The sequence below is a fragment of the Oncorhynchus clarkii genome, chromosome 23 (genome assembly GCF_045791955.1).
Source record: "Oncorhynchus clarkii lewisi isolate Uvic-CL-2024 chromosome 23, UVic_Ocla_1.0, whole genome shotgun sequence".
NCBI classification, from domain to species: Eukaryota; Metazoa; Chordata; class Actinopteri; order Salmoniformes; family Salmonidae; genus Oncorhynchus; species Oncorhynchus clarkii.
The window spans coordinates 1540592-1559209 of record NC_092169.1 but is presented as its reverse complement, the minus strand read 5'-3'; the positions used below and the strand labels follow the sequence as shown (position 1 = coordinate 1559209).

Genomic DNA, 18618 nt, shown 5'->3' with positions numbered 1-18618 from the left:
AAAAAGGGCAAACAATTCCCATAATGAAATATAAGAAACTGGCATTTAGCTCAAACAGACCACTGCTGAGGGTCTGCCACACATACGCACACAAACAAAGTGTGAGGAAGGAGATTAAGAGAATCGAGAGACTAATAGTCTGTGTTTGAGCATGTGTGTGCGTGCATGCATGTGTGTGTGTTGGTGGGTTGAAGGGTCAAGTCCAGCTCTCAAATTAATTGGATATTCGTGTCTGGCAAAGAAAGCAAACTGCCCACCATCCACTGTAGTCAGCAACATCCTACTTATGCTCTCACACAACTAATGTGCGTAAAGAACACTCACTTAACTTGCACACACCCACTCAGTCACTCAAACAAGATAACTCATACAGAGGTACACACTACATGACTAACAAGTTCCCCCACACACACAGTCTTTTTTCCAAAACCCCTTTCTTTCACATATAGAATGAAGTACACACTTTCCTAAAACAATGCATAAACACATGCTATACAAAAAAACTACCACCTTGCATTGTTTTCAGTCTTTCCACAAGGCATGTCTCTTTGTTAGCCTTTAGGGTGTGATAGGCCTATGTGTTATAGGCACAGAGAGTGTGTCATGCGCTTGAAAAGCATTAAGATAGGAGAGTGTGAGTATTGGTTTAAGCTCTAATACACCATGGAGAGGAAAAAGGAGGGCAAATGGGGTGCACGTGACATTTGCAGGTTATCCAGTAATTTCATAGAGGTAGATGGACACAAGGAAGAGTGGAACCCCCTTCCTATAGAAACATTTGTCACACAGTTGTGAACTGATTTTCTTGTTGTTGTCATGGTCTATATAACAACAAGGTAAAGAAGTCATGGGAAAGTAACATTCTGGGTGTTATCTGGTCAGATTACCAAACGGGATACTCAACAAGGGGCTATGCGTTCCATGGAAAAAAATAAATGGCGTCAAAGGTGTGTTGCACGATGCGCTAGAGCAGTACTGTACTCCTTCAAACATTCAACCTCCAGCTGTGTACCTCCTCTAGCACCAGCACACACACACACACACACACACACACACTCATTTTTATGTTAAATAAATGTGAGTTGTGTCACAACCCGGCTCATGGGAAGTGACAAACAGCTCTTATAGGACCAGGGCACAAATAATAATATAATAATAATCAAACATTTTGCTCTTTATTAAGCCATCTTACAAATCAAATATTTTTTGTTCATCAAAAATTGTGCATAACCCACAGACAGTCCCCACAGACTGTATTCATGCTAGTGAGGGCCAAGAATCCACTCTCACATTGGTAAGTGGTTGCAAAGGGCATCAGTGTCTTAACAGAGCGATTTGCCAAGGCAGGATTCTCTGAGCGCAGCCATATCCAGAAATCTGGCAGTGGCTTCTGATTAAATTCAAATTTCATGGAACCGTTTGTAGCATTTTCGATGAGGCTCTCTTGTCCAGATATCAGTAAGTGGACTGGAGGTAGGGCATGACAAAGTATAATGAATCCAGTTGTTTGTGTCATCCATTTCGGGAAAGTACCTGCGTATTTGCGCACCCAGCTCACTCAGGTGCTATGCTATATCACATTTGACATTGTCCGTAAGCATGAGTTCATTTGCACTCAAAAAAATCATACAATGATGGAAAGACCTGTGAGTTGTCCTTGTTAAATGCAGACAGAAAAGAGCTCCAACTTCTTAATCGTAGCCTCGATTTTGTCCCGCACATTGAATATAGTTGCGGAGAGTCCGTTTAATCCTAGATTCAGATCATTCAGGTGAGAAAAAACATCACCCAGATAAGCCAGTCATATGAGAAACTCGTCATCATACACGTGGTCAGACAAGTGAAAATTATGGTCAGTAAATAAAACTTTAAGCTTGTCTATCAATTCAAAAAAACGTGTTGATACTTTTACCCTTGATAACCACTTCTGTGTGTTGTAAAATCGTTACATAGTCGCTGCCCATTTCACTGCATAATGCAGAAAATGCACGAGAGGTCAGGGGCCTTGCTTTAACACATTTGCCATAGAAATGTGTTCAACAAGTAGCAGCTTGCTAGTTTAACGAACCAAACCATCAGTCCCATCTTGCTATTATGAAAATCTTACAATACCAATACTGTTTTCAATTCAGTTTTTGCTTTCAAAAGCAGCTCAAACAAAACATGGAAATATTAATTCTACCATGTAGAAATATACTGTCCGTTATAGGGAAATAATGCAATCTCTAGAATGCCCTTCCAGCCAATAAGAAGTTTGTATTCAACAATGCCTTGGTATAAAGTCACATAAAGATGTATTTTTACAATTTCTATCTACAACCATTGTTCAATCTGACCAAGATGTTCTAAAAGATGTAATAATAGCGCCATGTACCAAATATTGCCTGCCAGGTAGACTGTTGACATGGCATAGTGGATCAGTGATGACTGTGTTTGCGTGCTTGGGTTCATTTTTGCGTGTGTGGTAGGGTTCCCCTTTGTGTTTAAGAGCCCTAGCTGAGAGACGAGAGATAATTATAGAAACATTGGCCTCCCGAGTGGAGCAGTGGTCACTGCATTGCAGTTGCTAGCTGTGCCACTAGATATCCTGGTTTGAGTCCAGGCTCTGCTGCAGCCGGCCGCGACTGGGAGACCCACGGGGTGGCGCACAATTGGCCCAGCGTCGTCCGGGTTCGGAGAGGGTTTGGCCGGCATGTATGTCCTTGTCCTATCGTGTTCTAGTGACTCCTGTGGCGGGCCGGGCGCATGCACGCTGACACAATCACCAGGTGTACAGTGTATCCTCCCACACATTGGTGTGTCTGGCTTCCGGGTTAAGTGGGCATTGTGTCAAGAAGCAGTGTGGATTGGTTGGGTCGTGTTTCGGAGGACGCGTGGCTCTCGACCATCGCCTCTCCCGAGTCCACACGGGAGTTGCAGCGATGAGACTGTAACTTAATTGGATACCACAAAATTGGGGAGAAAAAGGGGTAAAAAAATATATATATCTAATTAAAAAAATATTTACAGAAACATTATATACGGTAATTCTGCTCTTCCGCCACATATACAATACTCAAGAGACATCACATCACTCACACAAATACACACACAGACTACGTACATTAAGAGAAGGATTCACCATTCCTTCTTCCCAAAAATGCACTCTTTCATTCATTAAGAAATGCTGGTGTCTATGACTGAAGGCAAACAACAGTTGTCTTGGGGGTGTAGTTTCATGTGGATGTTTCTTGAGTATGTCTTTGCCATTCAATCACAACAAACAAGTCCAGTAGTGAGTACAGCAAGGTAAGCTAAGCTATCTTTGCTATGAAGAGAACAAAGTTTGAAGTTGAGGACTTCTCCCCTCTTGACTGGCTATCCTATCTAGCTGATATTTCTCAGTCAAATCAGCTATGGCAAGATAGCAACAGCCAGTGTCTGGAATGCGTTTCATAAGACCTTGTAACTTAGTTTCGACATTTCATCACGTCATGTAAATACATGTTACCGTGGTATCATCTGCGAGGTGAATGCCGTTTGAGTCAGCTCAGCTGTTCTACACCACAATATTCTATATGTCTAGTTGTTTCATCTCATCTCTCTTTATGTTCGCTGTTAGATCTTTCCCATGAGACAAATCCCAGAACTGCTAATATCCATACAAAAGGTGTAGGCTACATGTGAGAATTGCACAAACATCGGCCAGCTTGAGTGTAGATACATTTATCAACAACAAAAATCAATGATTTTGTTGTGTTACAAAGACAACACATTTAATGCTGTAAATATCACATTGATGTGCTTATGAAGACAGCATGCATACACTTACCTAATAAATAAAAATAAGTTGTGTGTAGAGTACAAGTAGACAAGTACCATCCTTAATTTACTTTTGCCCTAGAAAATACATATACAACTTAAATGAGAACAGGCAAGCTAGCTACCTAACTTGCAAATCTGGGTTAGATATATCTCTGTCAGAGTTTAAATCAGTTGGCTAGCTAGCTAACGTTAGCTAGCCAGTTTGCTTGAAACATTATTCAAAGCTAGCTGGCTACATCCTATGATTAGCTAGCAGGCTAGTATCCAAGTGCCTGCCCTGGATTGACCCTAAATGGAAATGGGCTACAGTTAGCTAGATACCTTGCTAACAAAAGCTAACGTGAGCTATGCACATCTTCCTCCATGGCCGATCCTGGCCCTTGTGCCACCCTAGGCAAGACAAACAAAACTAGTAGAATAGTCTCAGTAAGCAGAATGATGTCGAAAAGACCAGGTATTTTTTCCAGGTGTTGAAGTTAGGTTCACTCTAGGTTCTGAATGAAAGGTAAAATGTTGAAAACCGGTTCATTTTTGGTTCTGAATGACAGTTGAGGTATTTTCTGGACATTGAAAATACGTATTATCCTGATGTTGAAATTTGGTTAATTTTCAGTTCTGGATGAAAGTTGAAAAGATGTAATTTATAGACATCAATGTTTGGGCCAAATCAAGGCTGGTCCAAACCGGACAAAATACTGAACCAAACATAGACATCATGGATCGTTTCAGATTTCGTCCGAACCGGACCAAAAACCAACATCTGTGGACATGGAAATTAAGACCGGTCCGGACAAGACCAAAAAAAAGATGTCCAAAAGACATCAGCGTCAGTCCATACTTACTGAGGTATAGGCTACAGTGTCGCCTGAAATATAATTTTAGGAATGCCCATGTAGGTCTACCATTTGCAAAACACAAAAAAAAGATGTCCGAAAGATGTCAGCCCATGCTTACTTGGATGTAGCCTACCATGCCAGCCAGCAATGGAATTTTATGAATCCCCATCCATGTGGTAGGCCTACCGCTTGTAAAAATAAATGAATAAAAATGTTAAAAAGACCATTGCATTCGCTTTATTAGTCCTGATTCCTGTGACTAATCAATTTGGCTATTAAAGCTCTGAATATCAGTTACCCAACTTTATCAGGAGGAGTTATCCTGAGCCTATTTGCAATGTATTCACACAGCGGGAAGTGCAGAAGTATTTTATTTTTCGCTGTGATCAGCTCATAAACATTGTAAGGATACAAACTTGAAATCACTGATCATGACAAATTAGCCCACGGGAATAAACTCCTGGACAGCAGCTGTGATTAGCCTGATTGTCCGTTCCATATTGTCCATTTTACTTTGGCCTGTCCTGTTTAATGATATGTTGTTTGATAACGTGTAAGAGCATTTTTATTTGATTGGGCACCAATTAGGTTAGGCCATTTGATCTGAGAAACCTGATGTAAAAGGTTTCTGTCTCATTATATTGCCGTACATTTTATCTCCAGTCTGTAGGCTATAAAAAAGGTCACATAGGCTACCCTTTCTACCATGTGCTTTTTCTGCTACATGATTTTTTGACGTTGGTGGAGCGCTGCAGCGATACATTTCTCCAACAGCACCCTGGAGAGGCACGCTTGGAATGGACAAGATAAATATTTGGCGTCCCTGCCTTTGACAAAGTGGGCCTTGCTTATCACAGGGCGGAAACAGCGCTCACCTAAAAAGCCCATATGCCACTGATGAGAGAAATTGGCATTGTTTATGGGCAGAATTACATGTATGTGAGGTTTTATGTGTTGTTGGAGGTGCGTCTTGATGCATTAAGCTAGCTACAGTATCATCCCCCTTTCATCTATGGTATCATATAGCTAGCCTGGCTCACTAGCATTATCAAATAATGTGGTATAAGCAAAAATAGCTACTAGCTAGCTAATACCAGCTATCTACTTAGCTAACGTACTCACCAACACCAGTGGTTTGACAGTTGACAGGCAGCAGAAGTGATCATGTCGGATGTAATCCATTCCTGGCCATCTGGTAATATTGTTGAAATGCATTGGAAGTTTGCACCGACTCTATGGAAGCCCATTTTCACTCCTATTTGCAGGGGGAAACGTGTGTACTTTGCACCCATATGCAGACTGGACAACAAATGCCCACATGGCAGCTGGGGTGGACCACAACGTGTTGTCTCTGAGCAATTGAGCATCATTGGCAAAAGTGGGTAAGTAAGTAATCCATAGCAAACCCTTCAGTAAGTAGTGATGAACTCACTTACAAAGAAAGCTCAGTTTTAAACCAGACTGACTTTATGGGGAAAAAATGATCCTATTTACACTTTGATGTCAATTCTGACACAATAATTAATATTTCTGGCTTATTTCGATGCCACATAGAACCAACTTCTTTGGTTTTAAAACGGCCTAAGGGGCAGTTGACCTTTAAAGGCAAATAATACAGGCAAACATACACACACACACAGCAGTCCGTCAAATCCTATCTAGTGTGTTTGTTTCTTTAATAGACTCAGGTATGGAAATCAGTAGCTAATCTGCATCTATTGCTTCAGCACAGAAAGCTGATATACATAAAACACGTCTCAACAGATACCATTAAAACACACCACATTACTGTCTACCAGCACTGTCCTTATAGGCTTTAGCTCAGCAGGCTAGCACAGTTGTGTGGCATGCGGAGGACACAGGTTCCATTTTTCAGTTACTAATTCCTAAAAGCACATCTAGGGACTGGTGTTAAACATGTGCATAGACCCTGTGTTGCAGTGCATCATGATAGGCCTAGTTGTGTTGTCAATACATCAATGTACTGTATATGCAATATGTAAATGTAGATGTCACATGTTCAATATGTCACATCATGTTCACAATACAGCCCAGTCAACAATAATAGCTCTCATGCATCAAGGAAAAATCATATTAATCATTCCAAGAGCTTGGCTGGAAGAATGACAGCTCATACTCTACGTGTGTGTCAGGCAGCCAGTGCAAGGCTTGCCTCTTGTATAGTAACAATGTGTTTGGGCACAATGCTATCGTTTTAATCTGTCAACTAGCACTAAACAGACAAATGGTGTTTCCTGGTACTCTGTCAAACATCACAAACAGCATCTAATTACATATCTTAATAACATCTAGTAACAACCCTGACCTAGTGGAACTAAGGAAGACAGCGTTTGGAAAGGTCGATATGCACACACAGATTACTTACAAATAGGCATGTGCTCACGCACACACGCACTTTCACATATTGTCCATTAATTATGGACCAATAATATTATTGTCTGCAGTTCCTCTGCTGTGCTCCGTTTATATTATTTATATTTTGGTTTTACTGACATTCTGCACACACACACCAAATTCGGTATTTGTTTTTCATTGAAAATGTCTTGACATTTAGCTCCATCTGCATGACATTCTAAAATCCTGATGGACACACACATTAGTAAAGGCAGGTGGCAAAAACCAATCGCACTAGAAACTCATTGTGCAGCACACTAAATGTAGAATCCAAGATAATTCAGTGCAAAATGATTTAGCAAAACAGTCCTATAAAGGAGAAAGCACATACATGTTGGATCGTGTGATTCGAAAATGCACATTTTCACTAATATGGCTCGTTTAATTTTAGGCTATATCACCAGGACTTCAAGCCAGCACCAACGTCTCTAATCCAGATGTGCTTTGGGCATCTCAACATGACAGCCAATGGACTCCTGTAGAAAAGCCAAGTCAGCAAAACTCCGCGCCTCGCACACATTCCATCGCCATGCAATCATAGGTGGCTGAGCAGCTTTAGCTCCGAGCATCACGAGTTCGCGCCCAGTGTTGGGCAAGCATTTTTAATAATAAATAATTGTGAGCACTGAGGAAGGCAAATGTCAACCGTCTAATGACCTTTTCAAACATCCTAAATCGAAGTCTATTTCCAGTGATCAGGCTGCAGACGTCACACATCAACATGCACGCAAATACTAGCAATAAAATATGCAATATGACATATATAAATTCATATATTGTGTGATGACATGGTTAATATAGGCTGCTCGCTTTTTAAAACGATATAGCCCTACATTATCTAATGAAACACTATTTACAACAGGTCTTGCATGACTTGAGAATTGTGAAGCATCTTAAGTAGCCTAAGCTTCACAAACTATTTTATAGGCAACAGTTTTAAGCTATATTGGCTAACCAACTATTTCACTTTTTCAAGTCATACGGCATCTTTAACCGGTCTAATAAAGCTGGGGCTGCGAAAGCCCATCACTCACCACCAGTCAGCTGGTCATACGATCCATCCAATTCTCTGGAATCAGACAAGCTTTGTTCAAGGTTTTTAGTCTTCATCTTTCCACGCGCTGGAACGGTAAACTATGGATAATAAATCAATCTCTGTTCTGTTTTTCGTTTTGCCTCCTTTAACGATGTGTCATCAACGATTGATAGGATGTTAAGGAAATGACAATCCCTTTGGTAGTTAATTCGTTATTTCCGTTTTAGTCTCGACTGCGCTGGTGGTGTGCGCTCTCCGCTCTCCAAGCTGGCTCCCCGATCTCTCCACCCGCCTGTTGCCTGCTAACACACACATTTACACACAGTCACTCACACTAGGATTGTCGAGCGATTGAGAACCAGACTGATTCAAGCAAGCGCACTAAAGCCATTCTATCTCGTACCAGTTCGGGATGTTGGTGTATTCTTGAGCTGAGGGAGTGAGTGGCTGGAGCGCGTGGTTACCGTGGTGGCTGAATCATCTCGACGTGAGAATGCGCGGTGCACGTGGTGGTGACCTCACTACCTCAGGTGTGTTTGATGAAGTCGGCAACACCTCCGATCACCTCCGATTTAATAACAACAACAATCCGATTCTTAAATATTTAGACTCTAAATCTGTATTGATTTTGTCAGTAGAGCAAAAAATCCGATTGTGTTTAAGGAAACAAATCAGCTGTAATAGCGGCGATTGGAGATTCAGCACCACTGAAGCAGACAGCGACAGAATCATATTTTTAAAGTTCACCACCACAGGGCAATGGACAACGAGCATCTCAGGTGCAGCGCACTGAGAGAATCCCAGGGCATAAACCAATTTCAGATTTGAACCTTAGATATAGGGAATAATGAAAATAATTTAAATAGACGTTATTCTTTGAAAATTGATTTCCAATATCAAGTCCATATTACATTATCCCATTTATCCCACTCAACAATATTTCAAATGAGGATTAATGCAACAGTGAAACATTGTACAACACAAGTAAAGAGAAGAAAATGGGAGGTAATGTCAATTGTAATAATCACCACTAGTGATAGTAGTGGACACATAACGCATTGGAGGCAGAGACTCTGACTGTCTGATCTATAAATTCCAGCCTGAATTCTACCATTCCCGTGTATAATTGCTATATTGTAATTACTTCACCACCATGGCCTATTTATTGCCTTGCCTCCCTTAATTTACCTCATTTGCACACAATGTAACGTTTTCCCCTACTGTATTATTGACTGTATGTGTGTTTATCCCATGTGTAACTCTGTGCTGTTGTATGTGTCGAACTGCTTTGCTTTATCTTGGCCAGGTTGCAGTTGTAAATGAGATCTTGTTCTCAACTAGCTTGTTCTCTACCTTGTTAAATTAAGGTGAAATTAAAAAAAAACACATGATACAGATCTCTCTCTCTGTCAATGCACTGAGTTTTGACAGTTGACAGAGAGCTATAAATCAATAGTCTAAAGTGAGTTCCTTGTCCCTTCCTGATTGTGTCCATTCTACTTCTTGCAATGAATCTCAAGATGGAGCACTGAACAGTGAACAGTGTTGGTGGTTCAGACTCCAGGTGCTGTTCTCTGCCTTTGAACAAGGCATTGCTCAAGGGGCACTGCATTGTGACTGACCCTGTGCTTCTAACTTTTAGAAATATTTGCAAATGTATTTATATATCCTTTACACAAGTATTCACACCCCTGAGTAAATACATGTTATAATCACCTTTGGCAGATATTGCAGCTGTGAATCTTTCTTGGTACAGCTAAGAGCGTTGTACACATGAAATGTACATTATTTGCACATTATTCTTTAAAACATTCTTCAAGCTCTGTCAAGTTGGTTGTTGATTATTGCTAGACAGACATTTAAGTCTTGCCATAGATTTCCAAGACAATTTAAGTCAAAACTGTAACTCGGCCACTGACTAAACATTTGGTGTCATCTTGGTAAGCAACTACAATGTATATTTGGCCTTGTGTTATAGGTTATTGTCCTGCTGTAAGGTGAATTTGTCCCCCAGTGCCTGTAGGAAAGCAGACTGAACCAGATTTTCTTCTAGGCTTTTGCATGTGCTTAGCTCTATTCTGTTTATTTTTATTTAAAAAAAAAACTCCCTTGTCCTTGCTGTTGACAAGCACACCCATAACATGATGCAACCACCACCATGCTCGAAAATATTAAGAGTGGTACTCAGTGATGTGTTGTGTTGGATTTGCGCCAAACGTAACGCTTTGGATTCAGGACATGACGTTAATTTCTTTGCCACATTTCTTTGCTACCTCATGTTGAGATTCAAAGTTCAAACCACTTTAAACGTGTAGCTGCAGCTTCACTCATTTCTGGTCTGCTATGTTCATTTCTTACCCATCATTTATACAGTTTGCAGGAAAGGGGCGGTTCCAGCAGGCTGACACACTCTCTGACCTCTCTCAGAGCATGACTTGACACTTGTACAAAGTTAACAACTCATTGCCCATATCCATTACGATACTTGTTTTGTCCGACTCCTCAGCACACCTCTTAAGGTTGATCACTTGTAACGGCCGTTGTTGGTGGAAGAAGAGGAGGACCAATGCGCAGCGTGGTAAGTGTCCATATTGATAATTTATTATCATGAACACAAAACAAAATAACGAGAACGAAACAGTCCTGACCGGTGAATACAAAAAACACTGAACAGAAAATAATCACCCACAACTCAAAGGTGAAACCAGGCTACCTAAGTTTGGTTCTCAATCAGGGACAACGATTGACAGCTGCTTCTGATTGAGAACAATACAAGACCTAACACAGAAATCCCAAATGATAGAAAAAAGAACATACACTGCCCACCCCAACTCACGCACTGATCATACTAAAACAAAGACAAAACAAAGGAACTAAGGTCAGAATGTGACATCACTAGGTTTAAAGGGTGATGTTGAAATACTTGTGATGAAAGGAAAGCGTTATTGAATCTGTTTAAAGGTTTAAACAGACATTTTACAATTTGTCTTATTGAGGAGAAATGTGCATTAGGTATTTAGAGGATATTCATAAATGAAAATAACATTGATGCTTACAAGTAAACTAACCATTTTCTTTATTCTGTCAAACTTCATAATTGAAAATAAATACAGAGGTTTTATAAATAACATTGAGTTGTTAACCTGGAGTAGGGGTTTCTCACCTATTCTGTAAGGTCTAATGAGGTAGGGGTCACTAGGTAGGTTTGTCAGACCTGCTAGTACACACACTATCTTACTTCAGGCTGTCACTGTGATAGCTAAAAATCATGAAGCCTTCCTCACTACATCTAAGTCACACGTACAGAATAGATTTAGGTGGTGTTGGGGGCAGGGACCAAGAGCCCTTTGCTATCTCAGCCGTCCAGGGCAATAGAGTATTGAGAGGAACTCCTAAAAGGCAAGCTAGTTTTACCACCCACTACAATTGCAGGTTGAGTAATACTGTGAAGGCTTAGAGGAACTTCAACTGTTCCAGTTGCCATTAGGCACAGGTCTTGAATCAGCTTAACCTCCAAAACAGATCTTAGATAAGTGTCTAAGTGCAACTTCATCTTTATTTTATTTCACCTTTATTTAATTAACTAGGTAGGCAAGTTGGGAACAAGTTGTCATTTGCAACTGCGACCTGGCCAAGACAAAGCAAAGCAGTGTGACACAGACAACAACACAGAGTTACACATGGAGTAAACAATAAACAAGCCAATAACACAATAAACAAGTCAATGACACAGTCGAAAAAAGAAAGTCTATATACAGTGTGCGCAAAGGCATGAGGTAGGGAGGCAATAAATAGGCCATAGGAGAGAATAATTACAATTTAGCAGATCAACAATGGAGTGATAAATGAGCAGATGATGATGTGCATGTAGAGATGCTGGTGTACAAAAGAGCAGAAAAGTAAATAAAATAACAGTATGGGGATGAGGTAGGTAGATTGGGTGGTGTCACCTTCTGACCTTAGTTTCTTTTTTATGTCTTTGTGTTAGGTTGGTCAGGGCGTGAGTTGGGGTGGGTAGTCTATGTACTTTTTACTATGTTGTTATATTTCTATGTGTTTGGCCTAGTATGGTTCTCAGAGGCAGGTGTCGTTCGTTGTCTCTGATTGAGAATCATACTTAGGTAGCCTGTTTTCCCCATTTTGGTTGTGGGTGTTTCATTTCTGTTTAGTGTCTGTTCACCTGGCAGAACTGTTTTGTTTTCTCTTCATTATTAATTTGTGTAGTGTTCAGTTTGTTCTATTAAAACATGATGAACACTTACCACGCTGCATTTTGGTCCTCTCCTTCCACCAACGAGAACCGTTACAGGTGGGCTATTTACAGATGGACTATAGACAGCTGCAGTGATCGGTTAGCTGCTCAGATAGTTGATGTTTAAAGTTGGTGAGGGAAATACATGTCTAACTTCAGCGACTATTATTATTATTTTTTTTGCAATTCGTTCCAGTCACTGGCAGCAGAGAACTGGAAGGAAAGCTGGCCAAATGAGGTGTTGGCTTTGGGGATGATCAGTGAGATATACCTGCTGGAACGTGTGCTACGGGTGGATGTTGTTATCGTGAACTGAGAATGCGGAGCTGGTTGAAAAACATGCATTTGGTTTTACTAACGTTTAAAGAGCAGTTGGAGGCCACGGAAGGAGTGTTGTACGGCATTGAAGCTTGTTTGGAGGTTAGTTAACACAGTGTCCAAAGAAGGGCCAGATGGACCACAGAATGGTGTCGTCTGCGTAGAGGTGGATCGGGGAATCACCCGCAGCAAGAGCGACATCATACATACATACCTACAGAGAAAAGCGTCAGCTCGAGAATTGAACACTGTGGTATCCCCATAGAGGCTGCCAGAGGTCCGGACAACAGGCTCTCAGATTTGACACACTGTACTCTGTCTGCGAAGTAGTTGGTGAACCAGGAGAGGCAGTCATTTGAGAAAATGAGGCTATTGAGTGCCAATAAGAATACGGTGATTGACAGAGTCGAAAGCTTTGGTCAGATCGATGCACAGTACTGACTTTTATGGATGGCGGTTATGATATAAATGAAGGAACTCATGTAGCTATGTAAACAAAATCGTTTTTTTTTTTTTTGAATTTTACCCCTTTTTCTCCCCAATTTCGTAGTATCCAATTGTTGTAGTAGCTACTATCTTGTCTCATCGCTACAACTCCCGTACGGGCTCGGGAGAGACGAAGGTTGAAAGTCATGCGTCCTCCGATACACAACCAACCAAGCCGCTGCTTCTTTAACACAGCGCACATCCAACCCGGAAGCCAGCCGCACCAATGCGCCGGAGGAAACACCGTGCACCTGGCCACCTTGGCTAGCGTACACTGCGCCCAGCCCGCCACAGGAGTCGCTGGTGCGCGATGAGACAAGGACACCCCTACCGACCAAGCCCTCCCTAACCCGGGCGACGCTAGGCCAATTGTGCGTCGCCCCACGGACGCGGCCGGTTACGACAGAGCCTGGGCGCGAACCCAGGACTCTGATGGCACAGCTGGCGCTGCAGTACAGCGCCCTTAACCACTGCGCCACCCGGGGTAAACAAAATCTTTTAAGAATTGTATGTAAGGATTTCGTGGCTTTATATGATAGGAGATTACTACAGATGGTTCATGTCTGGACTATACATTGAAACTTTGAGTCCAACATGGGTGGTTTAAAAAATAAGGAGGGAGTTTTCAATACTCTGTAGCATGATTTAAGGTTTAGGTTAAGTTTAGACATTAGGATTAAGTTTATACATTCATTCCTACTGGTTATGGTTAAAACAGAACTTCACACACAAAAATGAGTGCCTAGCACTGCAATTGAACCTGTGATGTTCAGAGCTGTAGCTCGCGGTTTTAGCCTATCCTCATCTCCATCTGCAACGCCCTAGTGGACGGTTGGAAATTTCAATAGAAATGAAACGACAATCCATTCTAATAACGCCTGGTCAGAACATAATCCACTGGAGTTTATGCTGCTTATACATAATGCTCTGCTAGAAACGATTACTCGTTTGGCAATGGACTGCCAACAGGGTAACACATTGTCAAAACTGTCTGTTTGAATTATTCTGACAGCTTTTATAACTCAGAGCTACACTATAACAATGTCAGCCATCTGTGACTATATACACTGAATTCAATATAGCTAATGGTCAATCAGTTTTATTGTCACTCACATGGTGGTAGTCTATTACTCTCAGATAATATACAGGGGATGTGGGATCAATGTTCTGTCATTGTAGCTTCTGCTGTGAACATATAGACGGACAGAGAAGGTCACATTGGGTCATGAGTCTGTGTGTGCGTGTAGTAGTGTGAAATCCCCTTCCTATCCCAGGCTTCTCTGAACTGTCTGCTCTGATACCTACTCAGCTAAGCTTACCTTACCTAAAGACGGCAGTTCCTAGGGATTCTACTAGATGTCAACAATCTGGGAGGACTTGGACTTATAATTAACTTCACAGTGATCCCTTCCCGCTCGAATCCCATTAACGGGATTGATTTGAAAATATCCAGTGAAATTTCAGTGTCAAATTCAAAAACAGAAATACTCATAAAAATTCATAAAAAACATACAAGTGTTATACATCAAAATAAAGCTTAACTTCTTGTTAATCCAGAAGAACTGTTAATCCGTGTCAGATTTAAAAAAGGCTTTACGCCGAAAGCAGACCATGCAATTATCTGAGGACAGCGCCCCACATACAATCACATGAAAATCAGATTTCAACCAGGCAGGTGCGTGACAAAAGTCAGAAATAGCGATATAATTAATGCCTTACCTTTGAAGATCTTCTTCTGTTGGCACTCCAATGTCCCAGAAACATAACAAATGGTCCTTTTGTTCAATAATGTTCTTCTTTCTGTCCCAAAGATGTCCATTTATTTGGCGCGTTTGATTCAGAAATACACCGATTCCAACTCGCCCAACATGCCTACAAAGTATCTAATAAGTTACCTGTAAACTTAGTCCAAACATTTAAAATAACGTTCCTAATCCAACCTTAGGTATCCTAAAACGTAAATAATCTATACAATTTAAGAATATACTGTGTTCAATACCGGATAAATACAACGTGAAGCGCATTCCAGTTCACACGCACCAAACAGAGGAGTCCACTTGGCTTGACACTCACAAAGAACAGCCATACTTCCTCATTTCTCGAAAGATAAACATCAACCAATTTTTAAAGACTGTTGACATCTAGTGGAAGCCATAGGAACTGCAACCAGGTTCCTATTAAATAGAGCTTCCCATAGAAATCAATTGAAAACACTGAGCTCATTTTTCTTTTTCCTGGATGGTTTGTCCTCAGGGTTTCGCCTACCAAATCAGTGCTCTTATACACAGACATTATTTTAAGTTTTAGAAACTTTAGAGTGTTTTCTATCCAAATCTATCAATTATATGCATATCCTAGCTTCTGGGCCTGAGTAACAGGCAGTTTACATTGGGCATGCATTTTATCCGGACGTCAAAATTCTGCCCCCTACCCAAGAGAGGTTAATGAACAGTCCAGCAGGCATCCGCTATGTAACCAAGTGATCATAAGGTCCAGTGAACAGCAATAGATGAAACAAGGAAGACGTTGGGTAGTCGTTACTACGCTAGCAAGCAGGAGACACGGCGTTCAAAAAAAGACCGGGGCTAATAGAAGCGTCTGCTCCGATGTCCGGCAAAGGCCGGTTGAGGGCACAATGGATGGAATTATGTTGGCAGACCAGTCCTGATGGAACGGCGAGGCTCCGTGTCGACAAAGGGTCCAGGCCAGTTGGCAAAATAGTTATTGTAGCTGGAGTAATTTAGTTTGCTAGCCAGGAGATACGCCTGGCTCGCGGCTAACTAGTGCTAGCTTCGGGACCAGGGCGTTAGCCACTCGGTAGCAGCTAGCTAGCAGTGATGATCCGATGCAAAGGTCCAGAGCTTACAGCAAAAATCCGGTGGAGTAGTGGATTCTAGTCGTGTTAGTGAAGAGTTCAGGAGGCATCAGCTGTGTAGCCGAGTGATCATTGAGCAGGCCAGGAGGTGGGCCTGGCTCAAATCTAGCTTCGGGGCTGGGCCACTCGATGGCTGCTAGCTAGCTGTGATGATCAGGGGTAATGGTCCAGGGATTACGGCAGGAATCAGGTGTTGTAGTGGAGAAAACAGTCCGATACTGGCAGGCTTACAAGTATTATCCAGGCTAAAAGCGTCTGGTGTCTGTGCAAAAGTTAAAGGCCGCTAGCAGTGGCAAACAATAACTAAATAGCTACTAGCTAATTTGCTGCTTAGCTTCTGATGGCTAGCCTCTGATGGAGGTTCTGGCTATAAGGTCTAAAAATAGCAGATCCGTATCACATTGGGTGAGGCGGGTTGCTGGAAGGTATATTTAATTTAAAAATGGAAAAAGAGATTTGAAACATATACAAAAAATACAGAATGTACCCGGGAGACCGACAAACAATGTCTGCACTGCTACGCCATCTTGGTTTAGTGTTCTTCGGCTTGCAAGCCTTGAACCTTTTTCCTCCAAACATAACTATGGTCATTATGGCCAAACAGTTCTATTTTTGTTTCATCAGACCAGAGGAAATGTCTCAAAAAGTACGATCTTTGTCCGCATGTGCAGTTGCAAACCGTAGTCTGGCTTTTTTATGGCAGTTTTGGAGCAGTGGCTTCTTCCTTGCTGAGCGGTCTTTCAGGTTATGTCGATATAGGACTTGTTTTACTGTGGATATAGATATTTTTGTACCTGTTTGCTCTAGCATCTTCACAAGGTCCTTTGCTATTGTTCTGGGCTTGATTTGCACTTTTCGCACCAAAGCACGTTCCTCTCTAGGAGACAGAAGGTGTCTCTTTCCTAAGCGGTATGACAGCTGCGTGGTCCCATGGTGTTTATACTTACGTACTATTGTTTGTACAGATGAAAGTGGTACCTTCAGGCATTTGGAAATTGCTCCCAAGGATGAACCGGACTTGTGGAGGTCTACAATCTTTTTCTGAGGTCTTGGCTGATTTCTTTTGATTTTCCCATGATGTCAAGCAAAGAAGCACTGAGTTTGAAGGTAAGCCTTGAAATACATCCACAGGTACACCTCCAATTGACTCAAATTATATATATTAGCCTATCAGAAGCTTCTAAAGCCATGACATAATTTTCTGGAATTTTCCAAGTTGTTTAAAGGCACAGTCAACTTAGTGTGTGTAAACGTCTGACCCACAGGGATTGTGATATAGTGAATTATAAGTGAAATAATCTGTCTGTAAACAATTGTTGGAAAAATTACTTTGTGTCATGCACAAAGTAGATGTCCTAACCGACTTGCCAAAACTATAGTTCGTTAACATGACATTTGTGGAGTGGTTGACAAAGAAGTTTTAATGACTCCAACCTAAGTGGATGTAAACTTTCGACTTCAGTTTCATTTCTTTATTTCAATGCGTTTCTCTGGAAACCAAGTAACCGAGACTATCCTATCAACGTGATCTGAAGAACTGTAATATCTTGTGTTTCTCCGAGTCGTGGAAGAACGAGGACATGGAAAATTTAGCTGGACAGAACGGCAGTGTCGGGTGAACTCAGGGGGAGTGGTGTGTGTCTCTTTGTTAACAACAGCTGGTGTGCAATCTCTAATATTAAAGAAGTTTAGAAGTCCTGCTCATCTGAGTTAGAATACCTTGTTTATGAATATAACATAAGTAGCCTTGTCAAGAACCAGGCTTCACTAAACGGAAAGCCTGGGGAAGTCAAATCAAATTGATTTGTCACATACACATGGTTAGCAGATGTTAATGCAAGTGTAGCGAAATGGCAAGTCAATGGAAAATCAGTGACGCGGCACAACACGTCAAACCTATCAAATGCCTTGCTTGGGCGGAGGTGTAGATTAGTGTCATAGGTGCAACAGTGCCTGAGGATGGCCGTGAAATCGCTGATTAAAACCCCATCAAAAGATGTTGATATATGCTATGCTTGTGGTGAACCATACGACTGTAACAGGAACAAACATCACCTTTTGCAAGGTAAATTGTCTTTATTGTGACCGGACTACACACTGGCTTTAGTAGAGATAACGAGACCTGTCATGCTGAGTGATGTTTCCAAAAGCATTATGTGGCTCCTGTCGCAATCTTCTCCTCAAATATAAAAAAAGTGCCAATGACGTGGAAAGTATGGGCTGTTTTTTGAAGGAAAGAGCAAATTCTAGAGTTAGAATGAAAATATGTACCGCGGATGTCTAGACCGACAGACGTACTGTACCGAAAGAGTGTCTGTTCAGGAAAGCACCAAGAGTCTTGCGAAACGAGGCCTATTCAGGGACCCAGCTCCAGATGACGAGCCGCCAGATATATGAATTCAACTGCTACAAGCACCGGGTTTTGGTGTATCATCGGCTGTAAGTGACAACAATGAAAGTGATCACTGCATAGTTAAGGTGCTCTACCTTCAAACAACACAGCTATCTACAGCTAAATTTTGTCAATGCAATAGGCCAGGGGTACTCAACTATTACCCTACGAGGTCCATAGCCTGCTGGTTTTCTGTTCTACCTG

General features: G+C 41.5%; 1 protein-coding gene across 2 annotated transcripts in view; it reads right to left on the bottom strand.

Moving 5' to 3' along the window:
- Nucleotides 1-8165, bottom strand: part of LOC139381392 (A-type potassium channel modulatory protein KCNIP2-like) — a 220530-nt gene extending 212365 nt beyond the window's left edge. Inside the window, exon 1 of one of the 2 annotated variants that reach the window (XM_071124882.1) lies at nucleotides 8090-8165. In XM_071124882.1, the coding sequence (XP_070980983.1) occupies nucleotides 8090-8165 (76 nt within the window). The remainder of the gene's footprint in view (nucleotides 1-8089) is intronic. The other variant, XM_071124883.1, reaches the window with a different exon arrangement.
- Between the last annotated feature and the right edge of the window lie 10453 nt (nucleotides 8166-18618).